Raw genomic sequence first — 26,243 nt, 5'->3', positions numbered from 1 at the left:
AAGAGGAGGGCGCAGCCAGCACAATATATGAATTATTTATATTGTCTCCTTCTTTATGAAATCACACGCAGGGGAAAGACAGAAGTGTGAAGGTATGCCGTGTGACAGGAGGGGTCAGATTCAAACCTGCAATGTCCTGAGTATTCACAGGATGCAGCTCGAGTTCCTAGAACGTCTCGCGCTCGAGTTCCTAGAACGTCTCGCGCTCGAGTAGTTTTAATAGCCGCGAGATGCTGAAGCTCCAGCGATTGCTTTACTCAATTTAATTCCTTCAAACATGACCGGAGTGCCGACACAATGACTTGATGTCGTCCATGAAAATAAAAGTGGCATTCAACCAGACAGCTGGTTGGCCTCAGACAGCAGCTACTTAGATCCTGATGAAGATGTCAGCTGGTGATGAAGAGTGCAGGGGAGGGTTTCATTCTGGTTCCACCATCTCAGCAATTCTGCTTTCTGCTTTTGTTGCTATAATCTGGACATGGATGTATCAATGCTTACAGGTTCATTATTTATAATCTGACCTTGGTGTGATCATTAATTCTCTGTTTCAGTGGAAGAGCTTGTGTGTGCGACGGTTTCTGGTGGTCTTTGAGCGCCTCTCTGTGGGGGAAAATCACCAGAATAAATTCAAGGTATTCTGGTGGCTTTTAGCATTCAGGAACGGTAGGTTGCATAAAGCGGATCTGCGTGTGAGGAATTATTAGAATAAAGGTGGTAAAGCTTAAAAATAGAAGAATTAAACTTTTTTTATTATATATTTTTTAAACTTCTGTTCATTATAGTGAATCATCTACAGGTCTGCCTAAAAATGTCTGTTGTAATTCACTTGTTTTTGTAAACAAAATATATAGAAGTAAACTGTATGATAAGGGAAGACAATGTTAGAGTAGTACGAATATAAAAGCAATGCAGACATTACAGTAAAGGAGCAGTGATTTAATTACATCTAGTGGTGAGGTTGCAGATTGCAACTGAACACCGCTTCACTCAACACTTCCTTTCCAAGCGTTGGCCTTCAGGTAACATACAAACACGAAAAGCTCTCTCTAAAATCAGAGTTTGGTTTGTCCTTACTGGGCTACCGTAGTAACATGGTGGTTCAACATGCTGAACTCTGAAGTGGACACGCCCCCTATGTAGATATGAAGAAGAACATAATGAGTCTTAGTTTCAGGTGATTATACACTAATGAAGAAATAGTTATGAATATTATCTTCCATTTCCACCAATAAATTCCCCTGAATCTACACACGGTTCCTTTAGGTATGATACAAAGATGGAACCTGTTGAATTGTTAATGTTAACTTGATTATTGAATAATAAACAATATATTCTAATCTAAAAGTTGGCATGTTTAAATATGGATTCATGCTTCTGTGTACCAGACAGTTGTTTCAGGCATCGATGACTTTCTGCCTGCGTGAACACTAGATGGTGCTGAAAGAATATATGTGAGGGCAACGCCACCAAACGAGGACATCTTATTATTTATCCCCTCAGCATGCAAAATTCTTCCCTTTCCTAAGTGGTCAAACTAATGCAGGGCTCGCCTGCATCCTGTGCAGAATATACAACCACATTGTTACATTCATGAGTTATTTTAGTACGTGAAAAGTGATTTTTAGTGGTTGTCTTTGCTGTTTCCATAGTAATATAACGCAGCTTGGAAACTGTTGACACATGGACTGTTTTGTATTAAAATAACAATGATTACGTCGCTGCTGCCAGTAATGGTGATTAAATGTTTCAACATTATCTTGGGATAACTTTGTTGAATAAGTACATCGTTTTTTAAATACCCACATCATAGAAACCGATATGATTTTTTTTTATTTCTCCGAAGAAGTCAAAGTGAGGACATTTGTCGTTTGATTGAAGCGACTGTCCTAGAGCCATGAATCCGTCACACTCGGCCTCCATCTCTCATCAGCTTTTAGTTTCTGGTCTTTTCTTAGCGGGAACAAAGAAGCGGGGCGACCATTAAGACATCAGGCTCAGCGTGGGACAGCTGCAAACCCCTTGTCAGTGTAATTAGATATTACAATTACAAGGCTTCATCTACAGCCGGCAACAGCTGGGGAATCAGGAGGCAGAGCCCCAGATGCTCTGCGTCTTCAGTCTGTCTCTTAGGTCCACTGACCATCCACTTAAAAGTACATCTAAGAGAGAGAGAGAAACTCCATCTTTTTTTAAATGTCTTTTTTGTTCCCTTTACTCTGTTTGTATATCAAGTCAATAAAGCAATAAAGAAAAAGAAAAACATTTAAATAATTGAACACAATACAGATAAACATTGTGTGTGGTTAAATAAATAAATAGAAAATATATCAACACTTTTAGCCCATTTCACCTGCTTTACATCTGAATAAAGAAAGTAATACCCTGGATAAAAACAAGATACTGTGAGCATATGAATATGCATGTTTGTATTATACATGACCAGGTATGCATTGACATGTGTGTAGTTGTCAAATTGTATGACGTGTATAATATGCATGTGCACATGCATATTATACACATACAAATATGTGTCCAGTGGACTCATTCAATATTCACAACGTTGTTGGTGCACTAGCCAATATTTCCTATTAACAATGGGTCCAAATGAGTCATTGAAATTGTAATAATGTAATTATAACTCAACTTTCACTGCCCTCATTGCGTCTTTCTCCTGCACCAAGTTAATGACGAGCTGGTGAGTGGAACATTTAGCAGCTAAAGAGACAGATATTTCCCTCTGAAGTTTATGGAGCGCTGAAAGATAAATATTGAATATATATTTAAACGAATAATGAACATGTGTGCTTACGTGCTAATGTAAAACAAGACCTTTTGCATTTCAAGACGTTTCCATCATGGTAACCTTTTCCACTAGTGGACATTTAGGAGACCAAACAATGAATTGAGAAGGTTGATTAATTGATAACAAAAGTAATTGTTAGTGCCATCTACACGTGATGGGTATTTTACAGGCTGATTCCAGTATGTTACACCCAATATGCTTGAGTACTCTAAGGCCAGTACGTTTCTGTATTTCCAACTAAATTGATGGGTCACTGAACAAATTAATCCAATTAAAACTATATTTTCCAAGACCTTTTTTAAAATCATTTTGTTGTGAGTGGGTTGGTGAGTGCCTTATTTGTTGGGGATTTGGGGCTAATATCCTGGCCAAGATATTGTAGAGTCGAGTAGTTTCATGATATGTTTCCTTATTCTCTTCCTTCACTTTAAACGGCTTCTTTCCAATCACATACATTTCGCATTTAAGGGAAAAGGGGGTCTTTTGGGGAGTAAAATAGTCTGAATGTATCACACCCATAAAGTATGACATAAAACGTGCTCTAATGTCCTCACTCCTCAATCACTGCTTCACAGAGACCCACAATAAACGCGATTATTAATTCAACTCCTCTCTTTGGAGGAGAGAGATGAGTATTTTGAAGCAAGAGCTCCCCCTGGAATAGTTCGACAAATGGTTTGGTCCGAAGCGGCTCGGCTGTGAGTCTGGAGCTGGAGGTGCTCGCGCAGTCTGGCTTGTTTTAGGGAGCGCAGAGGAAGTCGAAGTCTACCCGACCGCAGCAGAGCCGTCGCCCGTGTCCCCCCGCGTCGACATGGCCATGTACAAAGGCAGGCGTCGCAACCTGAGATGTGAGTATGAGGCGTCAATCCCTCGCGACGAAGGAGTTTCAATTAAATGTCGCTGAAGTTAATGTTGAAATATTGTACTAATTTGAAATACTACTTGTACTTTACTTGAGTATTTCCATTATATGTAGGCTACTGTCATTTCTACATTCAGTATATCTGACATGTATAACGTTAGGTATCAGATCAAGATTCAAAATGATCAATTAATTAAATAGGTATTATTATGTTGATGAAGCAAGAACATTATACAAATGATAAAGGTAAAACGTTGAGTGGAGCTATTGTGCCTTATTAGTAACTTGCTTTTTGTACCCTTTTTACTTGTGTGAGATTTTGAAGCACTTCCACTTGTTAAAGATCCTCTTTTTCATCGTGGTATTGCTTTTACTTTTACTTCAAGAGATCAGAGTACTTCTTCCACCACTGTTCATTCCCTGCTGATAATTATACATTGATAAAAAATACAGAAACTCTGTGCAGGCTTCTTAGCATTGTTTTCATGATTGAAATCTCCATCTCCGCCTTTCTGTTGCTCAGTACGCGTCAGCATTTTTGTGTACATCTTATTTTATGTTAAAATGCACCTTTTAAATATTGCACTGTAGCTTTAATAATTAAGTGGATTTAATTATGGGACTGATGCTAATCAAGCTAGATAAACAATGCCATGGCTAATAAGTTAATCTTTCATCAATTCAGATAATTCAGAATTATTTTCGTCCAGTTTTTGTGTGTTTTTTTTGGCAGGAATTTTGTAAAAAAATAAAAATAAATTCTCAGAAATGTGATCACAGGCAGGGGATTGCTGCATAAGGCGCATAACATTCATTTTTAATCAATTCGATTACTGCAGACTAAAATATTTAAGTGGTGGTGTTGTGATGTTCAGAGTGTGTGTTCAGTGCAGAAGTGCCTTTGAGCAAAGCCCTGGAGCTGCAGTGGTTGGTTGCACCTGGCAGCTCCAGGTGAGCTGTGCACATGTGTACATAAGAGTGATGGAGATATATTTTTGCACTGTTGGCAGATCTATTGTTAAATTAATAATTTATCTCTCGTAAATTAACAGCTGGATTTACTGATTCATAATCAGAATACATTTATGCAACCCGTGTGTTTTGCAGGTAACCTTTTATCATTGTTTATTTAGATACATAAAGTCAAGGCTGCAACAATTATCCATTTTATTTGATTATTTATCAAGAGGCCTTATTCACAGCAGACATTTTGACAGAAAATAATACAGTGAAAGCCGTGGCAGTGAGGGAGCACGCACACAGAGTTCTGCAGGGACGACTTGTTTTTGTAGACCAACCCCGGAAGTTAGCATCACCCGGCTGGTTCTTATGGAATCTTTGTATCGAAATAAAGTCTGTGGCAAAAAAATGTTTATGATACTGAAACGTTTTGTTCAACAAGATAATCGTCATGACTGAAAACAAATTTTATGAATGTTTTTTTTTTTAAGCGTGAATGCAATCCGCAGAAGAAAAAGTTAACATTAGGCTAAAGATGAACGACACCGCGGTCACATGAGCGTGAGTATACACAACGAGGCTGTGAAGACCAGTCGGTTTAAAGGTTTAGTGGTCTCATTTAGTCACACTGCCTTTTTTAAGACTTCAACATTTACGAGAGGGATATTTACTGATGTGTTCTATACCATGGAATAAAAAGTAAAAATGTCCACAACCACAGACCATATTTCAGGCAGCTAAACCCATCGCCTGAGAGACGAGGGGACCGGAAGTGCTGACTCATTTCCAGGTTTTAGGGCTCATTCCTGCTACACTCGATCAGGACCCTAAAACTAATGCAGCCATCATTCATGTACATTGTTTACTCCTGTGCTCTTCCTACTGTAGCGTGACAGCATGGCTCCCTGGACTCGAGGCTTATTATTTTCCACAATTAATAAATCAATCATTTGATGAATAAACTGTGAGAAAACAGGGAAAGCATCCCTTGAGATTTCCAACGGTGCTTGTTTCGTCTTACCAACTTTCTCCAGTCAAATTTCCCCCCCCCATAAGACTCCTGAACTCTGAGTGTCTCACACATTGACATTAAGAAATGGCTAAATCAGTAATTCCCAACCTTTTTAAATGGCTTATGATCGCTTAAAGTAAAACAATGTATTGTGTGACCAGCTCAACCAATGAAAGGTTTTTTTGGCACTTATTTCATTTGAATAATCTTTAAACGGTCTGACACTTAAAACAACAAAAGGAAAAACAAACCAAGATTGGAGGAGCATCTGATTAACATAATTTTGAGGCACAGGATCATGTTTTTTCCTCTTTTTCTTACCAGTGAAACCTGTTGTGATTCCTCTTGTGTGTGTATTCATTTTATGTTGGTCAACTAAACGATTAATCAATGATCAATCACCTAAGCGTTGCACTTAAGAGACACACAGTTACATCATAAAGACAGGACAAGGAGGAGAAGTGTGTTACCGCTCAGGAGAGATGAAAGACTAAATTATCTTGATCTATGGCGACATACGCATCATGATTTAATGCAAAAATCAACACATGGCGAAGTTGAGATGAACCACAGGCGTGAACACATTTCACCTTCTCTACTGCTGCGCTGAATGACATTCACACGAATGCTTGTATTCCCAATGCGATATATTGAGCAACAGTCAACACAAAGATGAACGTCTGGCTCTCCAAAATGGACCCGAGCTCAGCAGGGCTAATGAAAATAATTGTATTAGATTCTCAGGAGCTCAGGGACTGGCTGCCAAATGTATGGGCTGCCAAAAGAGCAAAGTGCAAGGAATTAATTAAGGAAGGACGGCAATTAATTCATCACGTCGCCTTCCAACACGAACTGGTTTCAGCTTCCAGATCTTCATCCTGATTGGTGGAATCAGTTGGGACGTAACACACTCTCGATCAGTGCATGTAACTCAACGATATCTGCAGTTTATCAGTGAGAACTTTAACTTACGATATCTCAGTTTGACGAGGCTAAACAAAGTATGTTTTAGATTTCTGTTCTGTCATTCTTACAAGTTATTAACCGTGGAATTGTGTTTTCGAATTTAAAGATGTCATAATTCCTCAAGTAGTGGACATAGGCTTTCTTACCTCAACTGAGGACATTAGGACTTCATTTGAAGCAGGCTTCTTTTTGATTAGTGTATCGTTGGTTGAAGTCGCACATGGGATTTTTTTTCGGGAAAAATATGTACAGGAGTCGGTAGCATGTGAATTGCGCCCCGAATTACACACAAGATAGATGTCAATTTAAAAGATATGTTCCTGTGTTAAGTACAAATGAACGTTTTTTGCTCGTTCATTTGCTTCCCAGCTGATTAAAAAGAGTCTCTGGATAAAAGACATCAGGTAAGATATCGTTACATTTGTGCTTGGAAATGGTTTAAAGTGACTTAGCCAGCCACCGAGGTGACGGCTGTGCTTGTGTCGTGCTTTTAGAGCTGAGAGATGAAGTTCACTGATCGGGTTCACACTTTACTAAACATTACAGATCTATGACAAACGGCAACTTTATCTTTTGAACTGACACGACTGACAACTGTGTCATTCATGGTATAATTAAAACTATTTGTGTTTTGCTGATGACGACTGTACTTGTCTTTTTTTCTGAATTAGCTCCCATTGTCACGGTGCTGTTAGTGTGGACCCAAAAGCACGACTCAGACAGGAGTAACAAAGATTCCTGTCTTTGGCCGGAAACAAGCTGGGTCAAAACCGGGAGATCAGTCGACGAAGCAAACCAGTCCAAAAAGGGGCAGGGCAGAGAATCAGAGGTCAGGGCAGGCAGGTCAGGAATATACTCTAATAACGCTGGAGAACTTGGCACGAAAACACAAGACAATCTGTCAGAGGACATGTGGAAGTGAGGGAGCTAAATAGTGAGGGACTAATGAGGGGATGGGCTGCAGGTGAGAAGGGCGTGAGGACCAGGTGAAGGGAATGAGGGACTAACGAGGTGATCAGAGGCAGGTGAGGGGAGTTGGATTGACGAGATGGTGTGACAGGATGAAAACAACTATTACAAAAAGGAAGGCGTGGAGCTAAACTGTTACACCCATTGAGGGACACCAGAAGGAGCAGGACCTCACCTTTCTAGTCATATTTGAGTAAGAAGTGTCCTTCTTTCTGATTCACTCCTCTCTGCTGTGTTACTTTTTTTCTAAAGGCATTGTGCAAACTCACCACTTCTGTGGATCTTTGTCATAAGAAGGCTTTTTATCGTGAACCATATTTAGGGTTCTCCATTTGTCTTTTGGAGCTTATATGTTGCTCAATACTGCACAATACAGAAAATAAGCCTGTAACACGCAGACACTGAGCGTTAAAGAGTGGCTACTCTGTTTTAGTTTTTAAAAATTATCTTCATTTACGACGAATTCATTGCAGATTAGCTAAAATAGTCGAGGACTAAACAGTGCAAGGAATGAATTTAGAAATGTATCTGAAATATGATTCTCAGTTTGCTCTGTCATCGTTGGATCCATCTTTGTAAAACCAACTTAAATATGTTAATCAATACAATATTAATTGTTTCTGCAAATACATTGTAATGTATGAATTAAAATTCAATCTGCAATGGCATTCTGACCAGTAAGAACAATATTTTAAGACAATGTGAACAGAAGGTCATTCCGTCCACATACACACGTTAATGCACAGACACTGTGTGTGTGTGTGTGTGTGTGTGTGTGTGCGTCTACCCAGACATGCACTCGCAGTGTGTACATCCTCACCCTGTCACTCACCCTGCTCTGCTTGAGGAAACACTCTCTCAGGTGTAATGAAAAGCCCAAACTGCCTTTGCCCTTGAGCTGAGCGAAGAGATTGTTCAAGTCCTCCCTGTCAGATTTACGGGGCACGAAAACGCAGCCAAGATTGAATCTGCTGCTGCTGTCATGCAGGATGTCTCTTAGTGGCTCATTTGTATTCACACAGGTGCCTGGGCAATCTCTTAATCAAATACTGCTCACCTGCTCCCGTGTAACGGCGTCTACGGAGATTGTTCTGTGCCAGGAACGATGCTCTGCCTGCCAAAGTTTGTGTTTTAGTATTAGTGCAGGAAGGTAATGTATTCTGTCTTAGGTTTCTCAGGCAGTAGCACCACCTCTCTTACCTTTTCTGTCTTAATTGGACAGAGAGTCGGCTGTAGTTTAACATGGACGACCACTGCCTTCCCAACTTCTATCCCTATTACCAAAGTTGAAAGTTGCTTGGCCCAGTCTCTTGAAATGTATTGTTACCCTTGTGAATAAACCCAGTCAAGTGCTAATACCCTATAGTTCAGCTGCACAAGGGCTAAACAGTTATGTTGCTGCGTTTTCCTTTTTTAACTAAGCTCATCCCTGTGGACGAACTCAAAGTGCTGTCTGCTTGTCCGGTTATAATGACTCGTCCACGTCTCCAGAGACAAAGAGCTCCAGGGCAAGCTGAGCCGAAGGGTCTCTTTATTACAGAAAAAAAGATACTCAAAAGGAATTTAGCACTGTGTGATTAATATGAATGAACCTAAATGGTGTCAGAGGTGCCCTGAGGTGGGGTTGATTGTAGTCTTAAAGGATTCAGTTACTGTTCCTGAACTCGGCCACATCTTTGCCAAAGGAGACGCTCAATTAAAAGCCAATCTGGTAAACCCACGACGATTTATGACTTATCTTGTACAAGATGAGGGGAGGCGGTATGAAAACACCCCTTTGACCTCTCTGACCTTTCAGTGTGTATTTTGCAAACTAAACTTCTTACTGTGAAAATCTGTAACATAATAAGGCAAGTACAAACGCTCATCCCTGGACCAATATATTCTCAAAGGATTTCTGTTGATGCTTTCTTGGTCCAAAAAACGCTTTTTCTTTGGCTTCATTTCAATATTTATTAATTGAAGTGCTTTTTATTGTCTTTTTCTGTGACTGTGAAGCACTGTGTAACCTTTCTTCTGAAAGGTTTACTTGCTTACAGTAGCCAAAAAAGATCAAGTAATGCAGCTTTAAGATGTGGAATATACTTATGAAGCATAGCCTAATATATAAGAAGTGGACGTGGTCATCGTGAGGTCACCCATTGATTTGTGGACTGCCGTCATGAAGCCTCGAGTTTGCCAATTTAGCCGTCGCCATCTTGGCACACAGCCGTTGTTGTTTTTTGCAACCGAGTGACCAGATTTTAAACTAGGAGCAGTCACGTAGAGCCGCCGTATACGGCTTTGGCCGTGGCGACGACCTGTCAATCACAGTGAGCCCGCCCTAAAGACTCCTAAATGTATTGAAGAAGACTTGATCGTGATCGAGTCCGTAAGCTCGATGTGAATGACGGAGGAGCCTTGTTTCCATTCCCAGTGGTCCATACGCATTTCAGTCAGAGGACCATTGGTATCGGTCCTGTGGCATTAAAATGCACTCGCCATCACCACCAGTAAACATGTGTCACTGGGACCAGGACTGAAGATTTAAGGTTTATACCTTTTTTAAAAAATGTGTTCCTTTTTATTTTCTTTATCCAACATGAAACTTTCCACTGATAATTATTTTGATACTAAGTTATTCTCGACATAAACCCACTCTGAGGATTTGTCCCTTTCATAGTGTTTTTTCAGTTAATTTGAGTTAACTGTAATCCACAAACCAATGAGTCACAATGATACACTCTGTTCCTTTCTTAACATTAAAAGCCTCCCGAGTCGACAGGTTGCAAAGATTGGTGTTTTCTTCAGCGGCTGAGTACTTTTTAAATTTGTCTCTGTCGCCCTTTTGCAGCGTCCGACTCACTCATAATGGCTTCAGCAGAAAGCAACTTTTATTCTCCACCTCAATGTGAGGCTGCATACAGTTTACAGTAATCCAGTCCTCACTGGCTATTGCTTAGCAACACGGCCTCGATCTCCTCCATCTCCAGGCTCAACATTTGAAAAGATACACAGGAAATCAAGTCCGTCAGTCACACACAAGCTCACATACATTTGTTTCATTTTTGTATATGATTAATATAATGGCTGTCATCAATCAGAGGCTCAGTGTGTGTCGGTCGTGGGTGTGCGGGGTTGGCGGTGTTCGTTTGGAGAGTGCTTTTCTGTGCTTCGCTCTCTCTCTAACGACCCCAGCAGGGGGACCAGAGAAAGGAGAGCACACTTAACGATGTGAACCATTCCTCATGTCTTCCTGGAGCCTAATGATAATGATACAGACGTTCCCGTGCACCGGAGAGCGGCTGATACATCCCAGATTCATTAGTCCATTAGGGAGAGAGAGGAGGGAATAAAGAGAACGAGAGAGGAAGGGAAAGTCTGGGCTCCAAACATAGCACGATGGTTAATCCACAGTACAGACTGTGTGTGTGTGTGTGTGTGACTGTAACACTTTCTGCGAGCTGGCTCGCCTTCAGCTCCTGTCATGAAAGTTGCTGATGTATGATCCCCAATGCGGTTGATGCAAAGCCGAGTTTTATCTGTGCAACTTTTTTGAAGCTGTCATGGGTGAGTCATCCCATCAGACAAGGCTCTGTCGGTGTGTGCCTCTTTTTGTGCACGCGGTCAGTGTTTGATATTTGTGTTTTTTGTGTATGACCTTGTGGCACTCGAGGCTGACTGAGCTGAGTTTGGCAGCTTGAAGTGTCTGTCAATCACGACTCGCCATGTGAAGAGCCACGGTAGTCTGCCAATGCATTTTAAGGGGATTTAATTGTTTTGTCATTTTTTACCACGGGTCTTTTTATTTGTATTTATTTTTTAACAAAACCGTCACTTGCAGTCCTTATTTACACAATCGATGTCTCGGTTGTCTCAAGGCATTTCAAACCCTTCAAAAGTTTGGAAACTTTGTGTCTCTGAAAGCTTCAGTGACTGAAGTTAAATCACTAAGTGAATCAATGCTTTATATTTTTTATTCACCTGGTTAATCTCATCACACGGAGCCCGACAGGCATAACCCTCTGCCAGCTTCAGGGCTTCAACTCACAAATACTTTCAACAAAACAATCTATACATTTGTAAAACTTTATTACTAATGAACTAGTCTGCATGCTTAATATTAAGCTCGAGATGGTAAACTCGGAATTAGACAGGAAACGGACAGATTCAGTCTTTTGATTACAGTTATACGTTAAGATAAAAGTTATAAAGAGATGATGTCATGTCGTGCATTGTTTATAAGGCACAGTCTCACAACATCGACTCTGAGTCTGCAGGGCTGCAATGCAAAGATTCAGCTTTGAGTTGAGGGAGGCCCAAATGAAATCTTTCACTCCAAGATTTTGGAAATAAAATGTAAGAGGTTGCCAGAGAGGGGACGAGAAGAAAGTGAGCATTAAGTCCGTGCGATGTTTCTGAGATTTAGAGGAAATCAGCCCTCGAAGGATTGTCAGCGACGCTCTAATCTTTATCTCTTTGCCTCTAATTAACGATGTTCCTTGTCTCTCAAAGATTGGATACTGATTATTTCACTTCAAAATGAATAATGGTGTCGAAAACAATTGTGTGGCGGTCAAGCTCTAAACAAGATTGTTATTCGTGTCTGAAAAGATAAGATAGAGATTTGATTGTAGACTGATTCCCTGGTATTCAGTTCAAACATATAGGACACAAAATGGCACAGCTAACTCATATTTTCATTAGAGATTAATCTGGCATGGATTATCTTTATTTATCAATAAAATAATGTTTTCCTTTTTTCATGTCAGATAATAGGGAAAAAGGCTCATCACTGCAGACCATGCAGCAGATTTGAATAATGTGCCTATTTTTGTTCCCAAAGCCCCTCCAACAATGTGAATGCATAGTAGAATACTAATCTCTAAACAATAGGATCATGCACATTCATGCTCGAGCCCTTTCACATTTTGGAGATTTGGTATAATGAACACGTTGACATGTCCTTGTAACCGGCAAGCATTTCACGAGCGGTAATTTGCTAACCTAATTTCAACAGTAGTATCATTGATATCGTTAACATACATGTATAACATTGTTACATTTTACATTCATGACGACACATGAAAATACACAATGTGCAAAACAATGCATGTTCATAGGTGTTAAAAACATTCATTCTACGCCCTTATTTTACACCGGATTTCATTCTCTCTCTATTTTTTTATTTATTAACCTATATTTAGAATGATTTATGTGTATTATAGGGCGCTACTGTGTCATGTCATGACATCGTTTCTCATTTTGCTTTCAGATATCAACATGGCAGGAGAGCCAAAACCATACAGGCCTAAGATAGGCTCCAAGAGGCCTCTGTCGTCCCTCTACAGGTCTGTGGGAAACTATATATGTGTTTTATTTTGCAGTTCGGATATTGCTTGGCTGACCTACTTTCCCCTGCGTATCTATATTCTGCTGTCTGGTCGGGTGCTTCAGCAGGAACAGCCAATTTCCTAACTGCTATCAGTGTCTGTTATTACACATTCACTCATTCTCGACATTGTAGTGTCCCATTTGGGCTTTTAAAGGAATTTTGGTGAAATGAGATAATTGATATCACTTGTGTCTGTACACTAAATATGAAGCCGGAGATGTTGTGCTTAGCATTAGGCAGGAAACGGATGGATTTTGTTAAAACGGCAGGCTAGCTGTTCGCTCCTACACTCAAAAAAACGATTCAAGCCCTTCTTAGAGGTGACACATTTAAATATTGTTTGATACATTTAAATAAATCAATTACAAAACGAAGATATTTATATTGAATGGGTGTAACACAAAATGTAGGAATACTTGCATTTATTAGATTTATTTAGGTTACACTCACAAAAATGATTCAAGCCCTTCTTCGAGGTGACACATTTAAATATTGTTTGATACATTTAAATAAATCAATTACAAAAATAGATATTTATATTTAATGGGTGTAACACAAAATGTATGAATACTTTCATTTATTAGATTTATTTAGGTTAGATGGTACGCATATCAACTCAAAATAAATGTGTTTCATTAAGGACTACCCTTTGCGCATGCGCCAGCTGAAAATCAGTTGTTTGCATGAGGTGAAGACACTTTCATGGCTGTACGGTGGTGAAGTGGCTAGCACTGTCGCCTCAAAGCCAGAGGGCCGTGGGTTCAATTCCCAGTCGGGGCGTTCCTTCTGTGTGGAGTTTGCATATTTTTTTAGTTAGTTAGTTTATATTTTGAGTTGGACAAACACAAATTAAATTACTTTAATGAATATCGTTATTTTATTTTAGATGTAATTGATACAAATGAGTTGGACTAACTTAATTACATTTTATTGCACTGATGTGCTAAATTTGAGTTGGAGTTGCATATAATTATTGGATGGAAAACCTGCCAACAATTTAATTGAGTTCATCCAATGAGTCATTTCTTTGAGTGTACCTGCCCCTCTAAAGTTAATGAACATGTTTCATTATGTCTTGTTTATTTAATCCGTGCGTAAACTGTGTAAACATTACATTGTTCTGGCTTTATGTGGAGTTTGGTGCCAGAGAAACGACTGAAGTTACAGAGCCAGCCTAGCTGTGCCCCCTGTTCTCAGTCTGTATGCTAAGGCTAAGATAATCAGCTATTGCTTGCTGTATATTTGTACATTTTAAGAAATACATTTAATCATTTTCTGGCAGAATTAGAAGAGATTAGTGACTCATGTCTGTAATGTAAATGTGAAACTACACTCAGCAGCTTGTGAGCTTAGCTAAGCACAGAGACTGGAGACTAGCCTGGCTGCGTCTGAAGGTAAACACTGTTGTTTACCAGCGACTTTTAAGCTTAAATCTTGTTTACCAAATCTGTGCAGAAACTGAAGTGTAGCTACAAATGACATCTTGGCAGGTGGTTAGCTTAACGTAGCATAAAGACTGTTCTTTCTCTCAGCTGAAGAATATATATTTAAAAAAGGAAAGAATAACGCCACTGAACTCTGAAGTAACCTACATATCTAATTATTGTAATAGAGCATGTTTTTATCAATAACTAACCAAACCATCAAACTGAGAAATTCTATTTAATGATATTCAGTAGGGCTAACGTTAGCCAGGTCTCTCGATAACGTTTACTATTATTGTCAGGCGGTGCCACTTATCGCCATATTTAATATAAATCTGCACTTTAATACATTTAAGATAGATAGATAGATAGATATATACTTTATTCATCCCCAAGGGGAAATTTGTCGTAACAGTAGCAGCACCAAGAAACTAAACACACAAGAATAAAAAATTAAATATAAAACAAAAGATAAAAAACAGGGATGAAAGATATTGATATATACAAGAAGTATACCAAGTAAAATATAAAATAAAATATATATGTATATATACAACATATATGCATACACAATACACAATACTAATGACAAATTAATTAAATAACAGGAAACTTAACACCTATGTTTTATCTTCACAGTGGCTATGAGTTTGACTATGACTACTACAGAGACGATTTCTACAGCAGGTATGTAGAAAGGTGGTAAATATCAGCACCGTTTGGCTGAATGGTCACGTTCCTCCCCACATTGTTTTTCCAATCCCCGTTCTCCTGATATTTTTCCCTTCACTGTTCGGCCTCCTTTCTCCTCTTTTCAGAAACGGCTCCTAAGATAAAGATGAGTTTTGTACCGAATAGTCCCATTTCTAATGAAAGGCAAAGTAACTACATTATCATAGGCATAATGAATGTCATATTCGGGAGGTTTTTAATCCTTTCTGTTGGAATTGCTAATGATGCTTTTATCCGCATAGACGAGTCCTGAATGTCACATAGTCCCCAGGCTGATCATTTGCGCTGGCAAGGCAGAGAATGTATCTTCCTGACATTTTCATTGGCTTGTTTACTTCCTCTTCCCTGATGAGAGTTGAATCCTTCAGCTTTGACTCATTATTGCTATTTTGGCAATTTAATGTGTCGTAGGCAAGTGGGAACAAGATGTGAGTGAACGTCTGCGAGGTTCAATCTGTGCTTCCATCATTCAAACATCGTGTGCAGCATGTCTGTGAGGGGCTTCGTAAGTGCTTCTTGTTGCCGGAGTAACAAACATCCAGACAACATGGAAGGGACTTCATCGCTGGTCAATGGCCATAATAAATCGAGAAATGCTTCTCCTTGCATTTGAAAAGATTAGTTTGTCTGCACTGTAATTTCTTTTGTAACATTTATATTGCTTGAAGATTGCTGCAACTTTACTCCTCATGTGTCTTCAGACTCTTTGAGTACCACGGTCGCGTCGTGCCCCCGACCCGTGCTGTGATCCCCATCAAACGTTCGCGGCTAGTCGTCCCGTCCACACGCAGAGCCAAATCCTCCTTTCCAGTCGGGGCCTGTTCCTCCTCCTCCTCCTCTTCTTCCTCCCGAGCGCACAATGCCGGCTCTTCCGTTGCAGTCCCTAAACGTATGTTGTCTCTGTCACTTTTTGTTCTGTTCCTCAAGCTTTTTACAACTTAGTTATTTCTGTTTTGTCCTTTCCATGTTCTGATAAGAATGTACTCAACAACGTGATTCTTGAGGTCTAAAAACTTTGAAAAAAACGCTTTAGCAGCAGTGCAATCAGACAGGTTTAGGATCACAATTCATTTTATTTATCAATTGATTATTATTTTTTTAATTATGCCTTTAAGATAAATGAAAATAGAAGGAAAAACCCATCACAGAGTCTATCCTGACCATGTCGCTCTCCTCCGCTCCATGTAGCGTTTCTGAGTCCTTTAGATAATTGTTTAGCTGCACGGCTCTCGGAGGATCATTTTTTGGTGGTAGGAGGCAGCTGTTTTTAGCGAAAAGGCTCTAAAAACCCACAGTGCACTACCGACTGCACCAAATGGAAGCTCCTGGTCAAAGTGAAGCATTTAGCAGCTAAAGAAGAGACAGATTGTTTAACAGTTGGCAGCATTGACCATGTGTGTCTGTAAAGATGCAGTCGGTTAGCTTAGCTTAGCACAAAGACTGAAAACAGGGGGCCTGCCTGGCTCTGTCTCTAAATGGACCGACCGGCTGCGACAAAAGTGAATGAGCATATTATAAATAATAATTAAGTACACTGTAAAAACTGTGTTAAATAATATCTACTGAATAAAAATAAGAAGAAGAATAGAAAAGGCTATGTGAATAACATTGAGCTGAATCCAAGAAATGTCAAAATGTATTAATTACATTTGACTTAATTCTGTTTGAATTTAATCAGCTGTGAATCACTGAGTAGACTTTAATTATATTTTATCAGGAAAGTCAAAGATGCAGGAAATTGATGAATTTGACTCATTTGGAAGTCTTTGTTTTTAATCAACTTATTTGAAGTTGGTGAAGATTGTTATTATTACTGATAAGAATGAAAAATAAGATCCAGATTGTATGAAACCTTAATTTTCCTTTAATTGTTTGACACTTGCCTTTGCACTGCTCGTAATCTCTCTCTTACTAATCAGTATTCTCCTCATAATGCAACGCCGTAGAATATATAATTAACTTTGGCATCCATTCGAACGCCCTTTCACGATTGTGCCTCCGTTACATTTCTGGCAACGAAGTTGGCTGCTGAAACGTGTATGAGCAGCGCAGTAGCTGTTGTGTCCGTGTCCATCTCGTCGTCAAACATCACATTAATTCTGCTTTTTTAACTCTTTTAATGTACGCTCACAGTGAAGACGGACCAGCTCCTAACAATCAAGAAGGAGCTGTCGCAGATCAAGACCAAGATCGACTCGCTGCTTGGAAGGCTGGATAGGATTGAGAGGCAACATCGCTCTGACGGCGGTGAGAGTCGACAGAGGGGAGTCCGCTGGAGGAGCGTGCATATGTAGACGTGGAAATGAAAGACGCACCCCAAGTGAAACTAAAAACGACTCAAGCTTTATACAGTGGCTTGTCTGAAAGACATCATTCTATTTGGAAAAACAAGATGTGCTGCGCTCTAATGTTAACGGAAAGTCTCTCATTTTGCAGACATGCAGAGGAAACAAGAGGAGATGTGTGAGCGTCTCCATGGTGACACAACAGACCACTCGGGTGGAGAGGAGGCGGAGGGGACCGCCGAGGTTGAAGCAGGAGAGATGACGGACGGCGGAGAAGATGACTTTGAAGACGAAGGTGCCAGCGACATGGTGAGCAGGTCAAGTAGACGTTTGCGGTCTCAATAGGAGTGAAAAAAAAAGATGTTTTCTTGCATATAATGAGAATAGATCCTCAAGCCTGAGCTGAATAGCCTCTCAAGATGTCTGGCCGTGGGAAAACTAACGTATGCTCATGAAAGCATTCAAAAAATATATAATGTTGTGCACGACCTGGAAACCAAGTTACTCACCCAACTCTGTAATTTCTGATGAAATGTAGCTGAATGTATGAGAGAATAATTAACTTACTTTTTCTTAAAGTTTCCTCTTTCGGTGTTTCTATAAATTTGTGTGTCCTTATTTATTGTGTAAAAATATGAAAACTGATCAATGTATTGCCGCAGAATAAACTAACTCTATAGTTGTGTTTTTTACTTGTTTGTTTTACTTTTAAAGCTCTAAATACTTTTATTCTGATATTTTGCCATTGGTACCTGATCAATGTGACATAATAAACAATACACACAAATTAATTGTTTCATTTAAAATTATTGGAAATTGAAGAAGGGCAATTTATAAGAATGGATGTTTATCTCACTGATATCTCTATTGGTGTTTTTCTTCTTTTAATCGCAGATAGAGAACCACATATCGGACATTGACAACTGAGTAAGGTCAGTGTTTGATCTCTGCTTAAAAGGGAATACTTCATTATTTATATGGAATTTTTTTGAACAGACTTTTAACAGCGTATGGACCACAGAACCCCTTTTCAGTGCCAAGCCACTTGTAATCAGCAGCAGCAGCGATGCTGAATAAAGATCTTCGGATTATTTCCCACTTTGAAGCACAGCAACGCCGCTCACTCCGTCTTTAAATGGCCTGTCATTCTTTCCGTCTGGGTGCGTAAGTAAGTCACTGATGACAGTTTGAACAGCCGCAGAGATACGACTCCGTCTCGGCCGCAGTTTCTGTCAGACGACATCTAAATCCCCTGATTTTCTTTATATGAGGCGAGACTACTGACTACTTGGATCCTGCTAAGTATCTTCTTTAAACTAGTTTTATCTGCTAAAGTTACTGTTGTATTTGTTGTTTAAAGCTGCTAGATTGTTAGTCTGTCCTGTTTTAAGGAGTTGTTTTGGTAGAGAGGTGTGTCCTGTGTTCCGACACCTGAATCTTCACTGATTGGACGAGCGATCGTCACCTGGTTTCTATTGAGTGTCATTTGAATACCAAAAGCCAAGGGGCGGTGTCAACGTGGCTGGCTGAGTGTCTTTAAAAGATCTCCGGGCCAAGTCTGCAGTGTGCATTTTCTACCTGTGAGGCGAGACTACTGACTACTTGGATCCTGCTAAGTATCTTCTTTAAACTAGTTTTATCTGCTAAAGTTACTGTTGTATTTGTTGTTTAAAGCTGCTAGATTGTTAGTCTGTCCTGTTTTAAGGAGTTGTTTTGGTAGAGAGGTGTGTCCTGTGTTCCGACACCTGAATCTTCACTGATTGGACGACGATCGTCACCTGGTTTCTATTGAGTGTCATTTGAATACCAAAAGCCAAGGGCGGTGTCAACGTGGCTGGCTGAGTGTCTTTAAAAGATCTCCGGGCCAAGTCTGCAGTGTGCATTTTCTACCTGTGAGGCGAGACTACTGACTACTTGGATCCTGCTAAGTATCTTCTTTAAACTAGTTTTATCTGCTAAAGTTACTGTTGTATTTGTTGTTTAAAGCTGCTAGATTGTTAGTCTGTCCTGTTTTAAGGAGTTGTTTTGGTAGAGAGGTGTGTCCTGTGTTCCGACACCTGAATCTTCACTGATTGACGACGATCGTCACCTGGTTTCTATTGAGTGTCATTTGAATACCAAAAGCCAAGGGCGGTGTCAACGTGGCTGGCTGAGTGTCTTTAAAAGATCTCCGGGACCAAGTCTGCAGTGTGCATTTTCTACCTGTGAGGCGAGACTACTGACTACTTGGATCCTGCTAAGTATCTTCTTTAAACTAGTTTTATCTGCTAAAGTTACTGTTGTATTTGTTGTTTAAAGCTGCTAGATTGTTAGTCTGTCCTGTTTTAAGGAGTTGTTTTGGTAGAGAGGTGTGTCCTGTGTTCCGACACCTGAATCTTCACTGATTGGACGACGATCGTCACCTGGTTTCTATTGAGTGTCATTTGAATACCAAAAGCCAAGGCGGTGTCAACGTGGCTGGCTGAGTGTCTTTAAAAGATCTCCGGGGCCAAGTCTGCAGTGTGCATTTTCTACCTGTGAGGCGAGACTACTGACTACTTGGATCCTGCTAAGTATCTTCTTTAAACTAGTTTTATCTGCTAAAGTTACTGTTGTATTTGTTGTTTAAAGCTGCTAGATTGTTAGTCTGTCCTGTTTTAAGGAGTTGTTTTGGTAGAGAGGTGTGTCCTGTGTTCCGACACCTGAATCTTCACTGATTGGACGACGATCGTCACCTGGTTTCTATTGAGTGTCATTTGAATACCAAAAGCCAAGGGCGGTGTCAACGTGGCTGGCTGAGTGTCTTTAAAAGATCTCCGGGCCAAGTCTGCAGTGTGCATTTTCTACCTGTGAGGCGAGACTACTGACTACTTGGATCCTGCTAAGTATCTTCTTTAAACTAGTTTTATCTGCTAAAGTTACTGTTGTATTTGTTGTTTAAAGCTGCTAGATTGTTAGTCTGTCCTGTTTTAAGGAGTTGTTTTGGTAGAGAGGTGTGTCCTGTGTTCCGACACCTGAATCTTCACTGATTGAATGACGATCGTCACCTGGTTTCTATTGAGTGTCATTTGAATACCAAAAGCCAAGGGCGGTGTCAACGGCTGGAGGTAATTGGCACTACACTTGGGCTCATAACGTGGGGGTTTTTTTTCCAGCTGGACAAAGCCAGCGTGACTCATCGGACGAAGACTCGGAGGACAAAGACATAGGAGTCTTCCGTTGGAGTCAAGACTCGGAGGACAAAGACATAGAAGTCTTCCGTTGGAGTCAAGACTCGGAGGACAAAGACATAGGAGTCTTCCGTTGGAGTCAAGACTCGGAGGACAAAGACATAGGAGTCTTCCGTTGGAGTCAAGACTCGGAGGACAAAGACATAGGAGTCTTCCGTTGGAGTCAAGACTCGGAGGACAAAGACATAGGAGTCTTCCGTTGGAGTCAAGACTCGGAGGACAAAGACATAGGAGTCTTCCGCTGGAGTCTTCGGGGTGGCTGAGTATTTCCCATTTTTTAAATATGTGTGTCTTTTCCATACCTGTGCGTATCTCTACTCGTAGTTACTATAGGACTCGCTCATTCATGTACCAGAACCCCTCCTGTGTTATCCTTCCTACCCGTTCTACTCACACCCAGCACCTGGTCACAGGAGGCCTCTGGAACTGTCAGTCAGCCAACCGCAAGGCCGACTTCATCTCTGGCTTTGCTGTGGAGCAGTCGCTTGACTTCCTGGCTCTCACTGAGACCTGGATCACAGCAGACAACACGTCTACCCCGGCTGCTCTCTCCTCTGCCTTCTCCTTTAGCCACACACCCAGACCCTCTGGTCAGGGTGGAGGTACAGGTTTACTCATCTCACCCACATGGTGTTTCTGTCCCTACCCGCTTCCACTCTTTATCCCACTGACTTTTGAGTTTCATGCGGTGACCGTTACTCATCCGGTTCAACTTCACATTGTTGTTCTCTACCGTCCCCCTGGTTCTTTGGGAGATTTCTTGGACGAGCTAGACGTCGTCCTATCGAAAACACGGCCCCCCGCTCATCCTTCTGGGTGACTTTAACATCCAGACAGAGAAGTCATGTGATCTCTTACTCTTACTGTCTTCCTTTAACCTCTCACTCAGTCCCTCCCCTCCTACTCACAAAGCCGGCAACCACCTTGACTACATTTTCACAAGAAACTGCTCTACCTCTAACCTCACTGTGACTCCTCTCCATGTCTCTGACCACTTCTTCATCTCTTACTCTCTCTCGCTCTCTGGTACTGACAACCCACCCATATCTACAGACTCTGCACCTGTACGCCGCAACATTCGCACCCTCTGCCCCTCCTCTCTGGCCTCCTCTGTCCTATCTGCTCTCCCTCAACTGACTGCTTCTCACTCATGCATCCTAACTCTGCCGCAGACACTCTCCTCTCTTCCCTGTCTTCATCTCTTGATTCTCTTTGTCCTTTTAAGACACGACCGGTTGAAATCCTCTCCGGCTCCGTGGTTGTCGGACGTCAAGCGCCGAGAGAGCCACCCTAAGCGGCGGAAAGAAAATGGCGAATCGAATCAAGCGGAAGACTTGCTCTTCTATCAATCTCTCCTCTCCTCCTTCTCTTCCTCTATCTCTGCAGCCAAAAGCTCGTTCTACCTGACCAAAATTCAGTCTTCCTTCTCTAACCCCAAAAACTCTTCTCTATCTTTTCCAACCTCCTTGATCCCCCTGGCCCCTCCTCCTTCCACCCTTCTGCCACTTTGTCGACTACTTTACAAACAAGATAGACGACATACGCTCCTCCTTTACAAATCCATCTTCTATCACCTCACCAACACTAACTTCTTCATCCCCCTCTCTTTCCTCTTTCACCCCCTTGTCTCCCAATCAAGTTCTTAGCTTGGTGACCTCCGCCCGACCGACCACCTGTGCCCTTGACCCCGTCCCACATTCTCCAGGCTATTGCTCCTGACCTTATGACCGCTCACCCATCTTATTAACAGCTCCCTCTCAACTGGCTGTTTCCTAACTCTCTGAAGGAGGCGAGAGTCAACCCTCTCCTGAAGAAACCCACGCTCGACCCGTCTGAAGTCAGCAACTACAGACCGGTCTCTCTTCTTCCTTTTCTCTCCAAAACTCTGGAGCGAGCTATCTTGAGCCAAGTGTCCTCCTATCTCCACAGTAACAACCTTCTTGACCCTCACCAGTCTGGATTCAAGGCCGGCCACTCGACAGAGACGGCCCTCCTTGCTGTCTCTGAGCAGCTTCACACTGCTAGAGCAGCCTCTCTCCTCTGTCCTTATCCTTCTCGACCTTTCTGCAGCATTTGACACCGTGAACCACCAGATCCTGATCTCTTCTCTTCAGGACCTGGGGATCTCAGGCACTGCACTCGCTCTTTTCTCTTCCTACCTTAAAGACCGCACCTACCGGGTAACTTGGAGAGGATCTGTGTCTGATCCTTGTCCTCTCACTACTGGGGTTCCTCAAGGCTCCGTCCTGGGTCCCCTCCTCTTCTCTCTGTATACAAATTCTCTCGGCTCTGTCATTCGTTCGCATGGCTTCTCCTACCATAGCTATGCTGATGACACCCAACTGATCTTCTCGTTTCCACCGTCCGAAACACAGGTGGCGGCACGAATCTCTGCCTGTCTGACTGACATCTCTCAGTGGATGTCTGCTCACCACCTGAAGATCAACCCTGACAAGACTGAGCTACTATTCCTTCCAGGAAAGGCTCCCCCACCCACGACCTGACTATCACCTTCAACAGCTCTGTGTTGGCCCCTACCCGGACTGCCAGGAACCTCGGGGTGACACTCGACAGTCAACTCTCCTGACGGCCAACATCACTGCGACGACGCGTTCCTGTAGGTACATGCTGCACAACATCAGGAGAATACGTCCTCTTCTTACTCAGAAGGCGACACAGGCTCTGGTCATTTCACGCCTCGACTACTGCAACTCCCTCCTGGCTGGTCTACCTGCTAAGGCCATCCGACCCCTGCAGCTCATCCAGAATGCAGCAGCTCGACTGGTCTTCAGCCTCCCGAAATTCACCCACACCACTCCGCTCCTCCGCTCTCTCCACTGGTTACCGGTGGCTGCTCGCATCCGCTTCAAAACACTGGTCCTGGCGTGTGTGCTTCTAGACGGATCGGGCCCGTCTACATCCGGGATATGGTCACACCGCTCAGCTCGCTCTGCAACAGCCAATCTACTTGTGTCTACTGCACCTCGAGCTAATCACCGAAATCCAGACTGTTTGCTGTCCTGGCTCCTCAGTGGTGGGACGGGCTCCCCACTGACATCAGGACAGCAGAAAGTCTCTACATCTTCCGTCGGAGACTGAAAACACACCTTTTCCGACTATATCTGGATTAAAACACAGATTAGCACTTCAGTGGCACTTAGATAGCACTTACTTATGGTACTTTTGTAGTTCGACTATGTTGAGGAAATGTTACTTCCTGTATTCTTGTTGTTCTTAGTTTGTACTCTAGGTTGAAATGCACTTATTGTAAGTCGCTTTGGATAAAAGCGTCTGCTAAATGACATGTAATGTAATGTAATATGAACAAATAGCTTTGAGATTTAATTTGCCTCTCGGCTGATATTTCCTCCCTGTTGTCCTCGATGCCTGATAACAGAAATCCTATTCAGCCGCTCTGAACATGATTGATTGTTAAGATGATGCATAATGAGCTGCGTGTCCTCATGTGGATATCTCTCTCAGTGGTTGCAGGTAACATCAAAAGCTTTAGTTTGTTTTAATGTCGATTGTAACCCCTACCCCACTGCCTCTGTTTTTTATCTAGCAGATAATGCAGTTTATAATGTAGTTTCTAGGTTTACTGTGAAAGTATATAATATTATTATGAATTACCACTGCTGTCTGTCTTGTGTTTTATTCAAGTTGGGGAAAAAGGAAACCTCCATGAGAAGAAGAGGGAAGAACAGATGCCAGCAAAACCTTCTTGATCAAGAAGATGTATTTTAAATTTAAGGAAAGCGATGACGGGAGTGCCTGAAAGCAGAGGAAGAGTTTTTCAAACATTTTTTTTTGCTTGTTTGCCTCATTCAAACATGGCACTTCATCTAAACGCCGATTATGAATATTCTCCAGTTGACTGCAAGATCATCTGCAAAGAGCAATCTATAATTCCCCTCCAACCTGATTGCCTTTCTGGAAAGTAAGGACGATATATTGTGTTGCTTATATATTATGGTCTGTATTGTGCATACAAATACAGTTACGTTATCACTCAGTTGAACCAAGAAAACACACTCCTTTATTGTAATGTTTGTTCTGTTTCTGTGCATTGAAAACTGAGATAAGACCTGATAATGATGTGATTTTGCTTTATTTGTACATTTAACTGAAATGTAATTTATTCATAATGTCTCAACGCAGTGTTGTATGTATCATGTTTGTCATTTGTCATACATAAGATGCATTTTTATTATGTTTATGTTTGACAAACAACTTTTTTTTACTATCAGCATGTTAAAAAATGTGGCTATTATTATGGATCATTTGTATTCATTGTGTCTGTTGTACAGCTATAAATTATAGCATTTATTGAAATAAACCCATTCCTCCCCAAAACGTTTTTAAAAAACAGCCTGCTAGAGAGTGTTGGCTTTTATTTCTACAAACAATCGTGGAGGGGAAATGCACATTTAGTTTTCCTTCGGGTTTTCTGCTCAGTAAAAGAAATATATATATATTTACATTCTGCTTGAAAAAATAACTTTAATATTCATGAGAATGACCCAAAAATAATATAATGCTGACCTTGGCTGTCGCTGCTGCAGAGGCATAATAATCGTTATTCACAACCAACATTTAACTGCTGCATACTCGTTAATGCATGAGTAACACCAACTAAATGATAAACTACAGTCTGACAGGCTACAGGCAGTGCTTTTTAAAAAATATTCTACTTATTCTACTTGCGTATTTTAACTGAAGTAACATCAATACAGGACTTCTCATGGAGTATTTTTTAAATAGGGTCTTTGAAACATTACTTAAGTTAAGAATATATTTTCTCCACTGTTGCAGATGTATGTGTCCCTCAGAATGAATTGTAACATGTTGAATTAGTTAATTACTTCAGTTTATGATTTTAAAAAACTATTGACATTCCCATCAGCCTCAGCTGAGCTTTGTGTCGTTCTAGCAAACGTTAATAACAGACTAAGATGGTAAAGGCTGTGAACATGAAACACCTTGACGTGTTGGCATTGTCATTGTTGAGGTAGAGGAAAACATCTCCGTGCCACTAGCTTCGCTCTGAGTAACTTTTCTCTCCACCGTCAAACCGTTTCCAAAACAAATGTGAGTAGCAAGGTGAAAATAATGCCACATGTTTATGGTTAAATGTTCCCTCGACTCAAGTTTAATTATATATTCTATAATTGCCTTTGAGAAAATTCATCTATTTCATTTTTTTAAAGTACAGTGCCCTTGAAAACGACTTGCTTCTGAGCGATAAGTGGCGGTGGGGCTGCAGCAGATGGCATTTCTAATTCACTCACTTCATTAGCACCAGATCATCATTTTCACAGGTTAAGGAGGGCCATTGGCTGGTTTTCAGGTATAATTGGCTCTATCATTGCTGGCTAGCAGCCAGTGAGTACAATGATCAGTCATGCAGCTCCTCTAATATGGACAATGTTCACTGCGTGATGAACTAAATCAATCACTGGCCTTTTGCTGCAAGATGAATTATGAGTATATGACGGGTCAGGATCTCTATAACACATACAGTATGTGATTAGCATGCTTGAGTAAGGGTGCACAACTTGCAGCAAGCTTTATTTCACAAGCAATTAAGTCCAATATAGAGCTTCGGGTTCTATGAATTATATCTTAGCAAAAGCCAGCATAA

General features: G+C 41.1%; 1 protein-coding gene across 3 annotated transcripts in view; it reads left to right on the top strand.

Annotated features, from left to right (window-relative positions):
• Positions 1-24,949, top strand: part of LOC130198584 (RNA-binding Raly-like protein) — a 40,709-nt gene extending 15,760 nt beyond the window's left edge. The window contains exons 3-9 of one of the 3 annotated variants that reach the window (XM_056421806.1): positions 12,830-12,905; positions 15,013-15,060; positions 15,807-15,994; positions 17,239-17,352; positions 17,542-17,699; positions 18,285-18,322; positions 24,263-24,350. In XM_056421806.1, the coding sequence (XP_056277781.1) occupies positions 12,830-12,905; positions 15,013-15,060; positions 15,807-15,994; positions 17,239-17,352; positions 17,542-17,699; positions 18,285-18,317 (617 nt within the window). In that variant the 3' untranslated portion in view covers positions 18,318-18,322; positions 24,263-24,350. Of the gene's footprint in view, positions 1-12,829; positions 12,906-15,012; positions 15,061-15,806; positions 15,995-17,238; positions 17,353-17,541; positions 18,147-18,284; positions 18,323-24,262 lie in introns of those variants that run through there. The other 2 variants (XM_056421804.1, XM_056421805.1) reach the window with 2 other exon arrangements.
• Positions 24,950-26,243: the final 1,294 nt, after the last annotated feature.

Source organism: Pseudoliparis swirei, chromosome 8, assembly GCF_029220125.1.
Source record: "Pseudoliparis swirei isolate HS2019 ecotype Mariana Trench chromosome 8, NWPU_hadal_v1, whole genome shotgun sequence".
Taxonomy (NCBI): Eukaryota; Metazoa; Chordata; class Actinopteri; order Perciformes; family Liparidae; genus Pseudoliparis; species Pseudoliparis swirei.
This window is presented reverse-complemented; position numbering and strand designations above follow the sequence as displayed.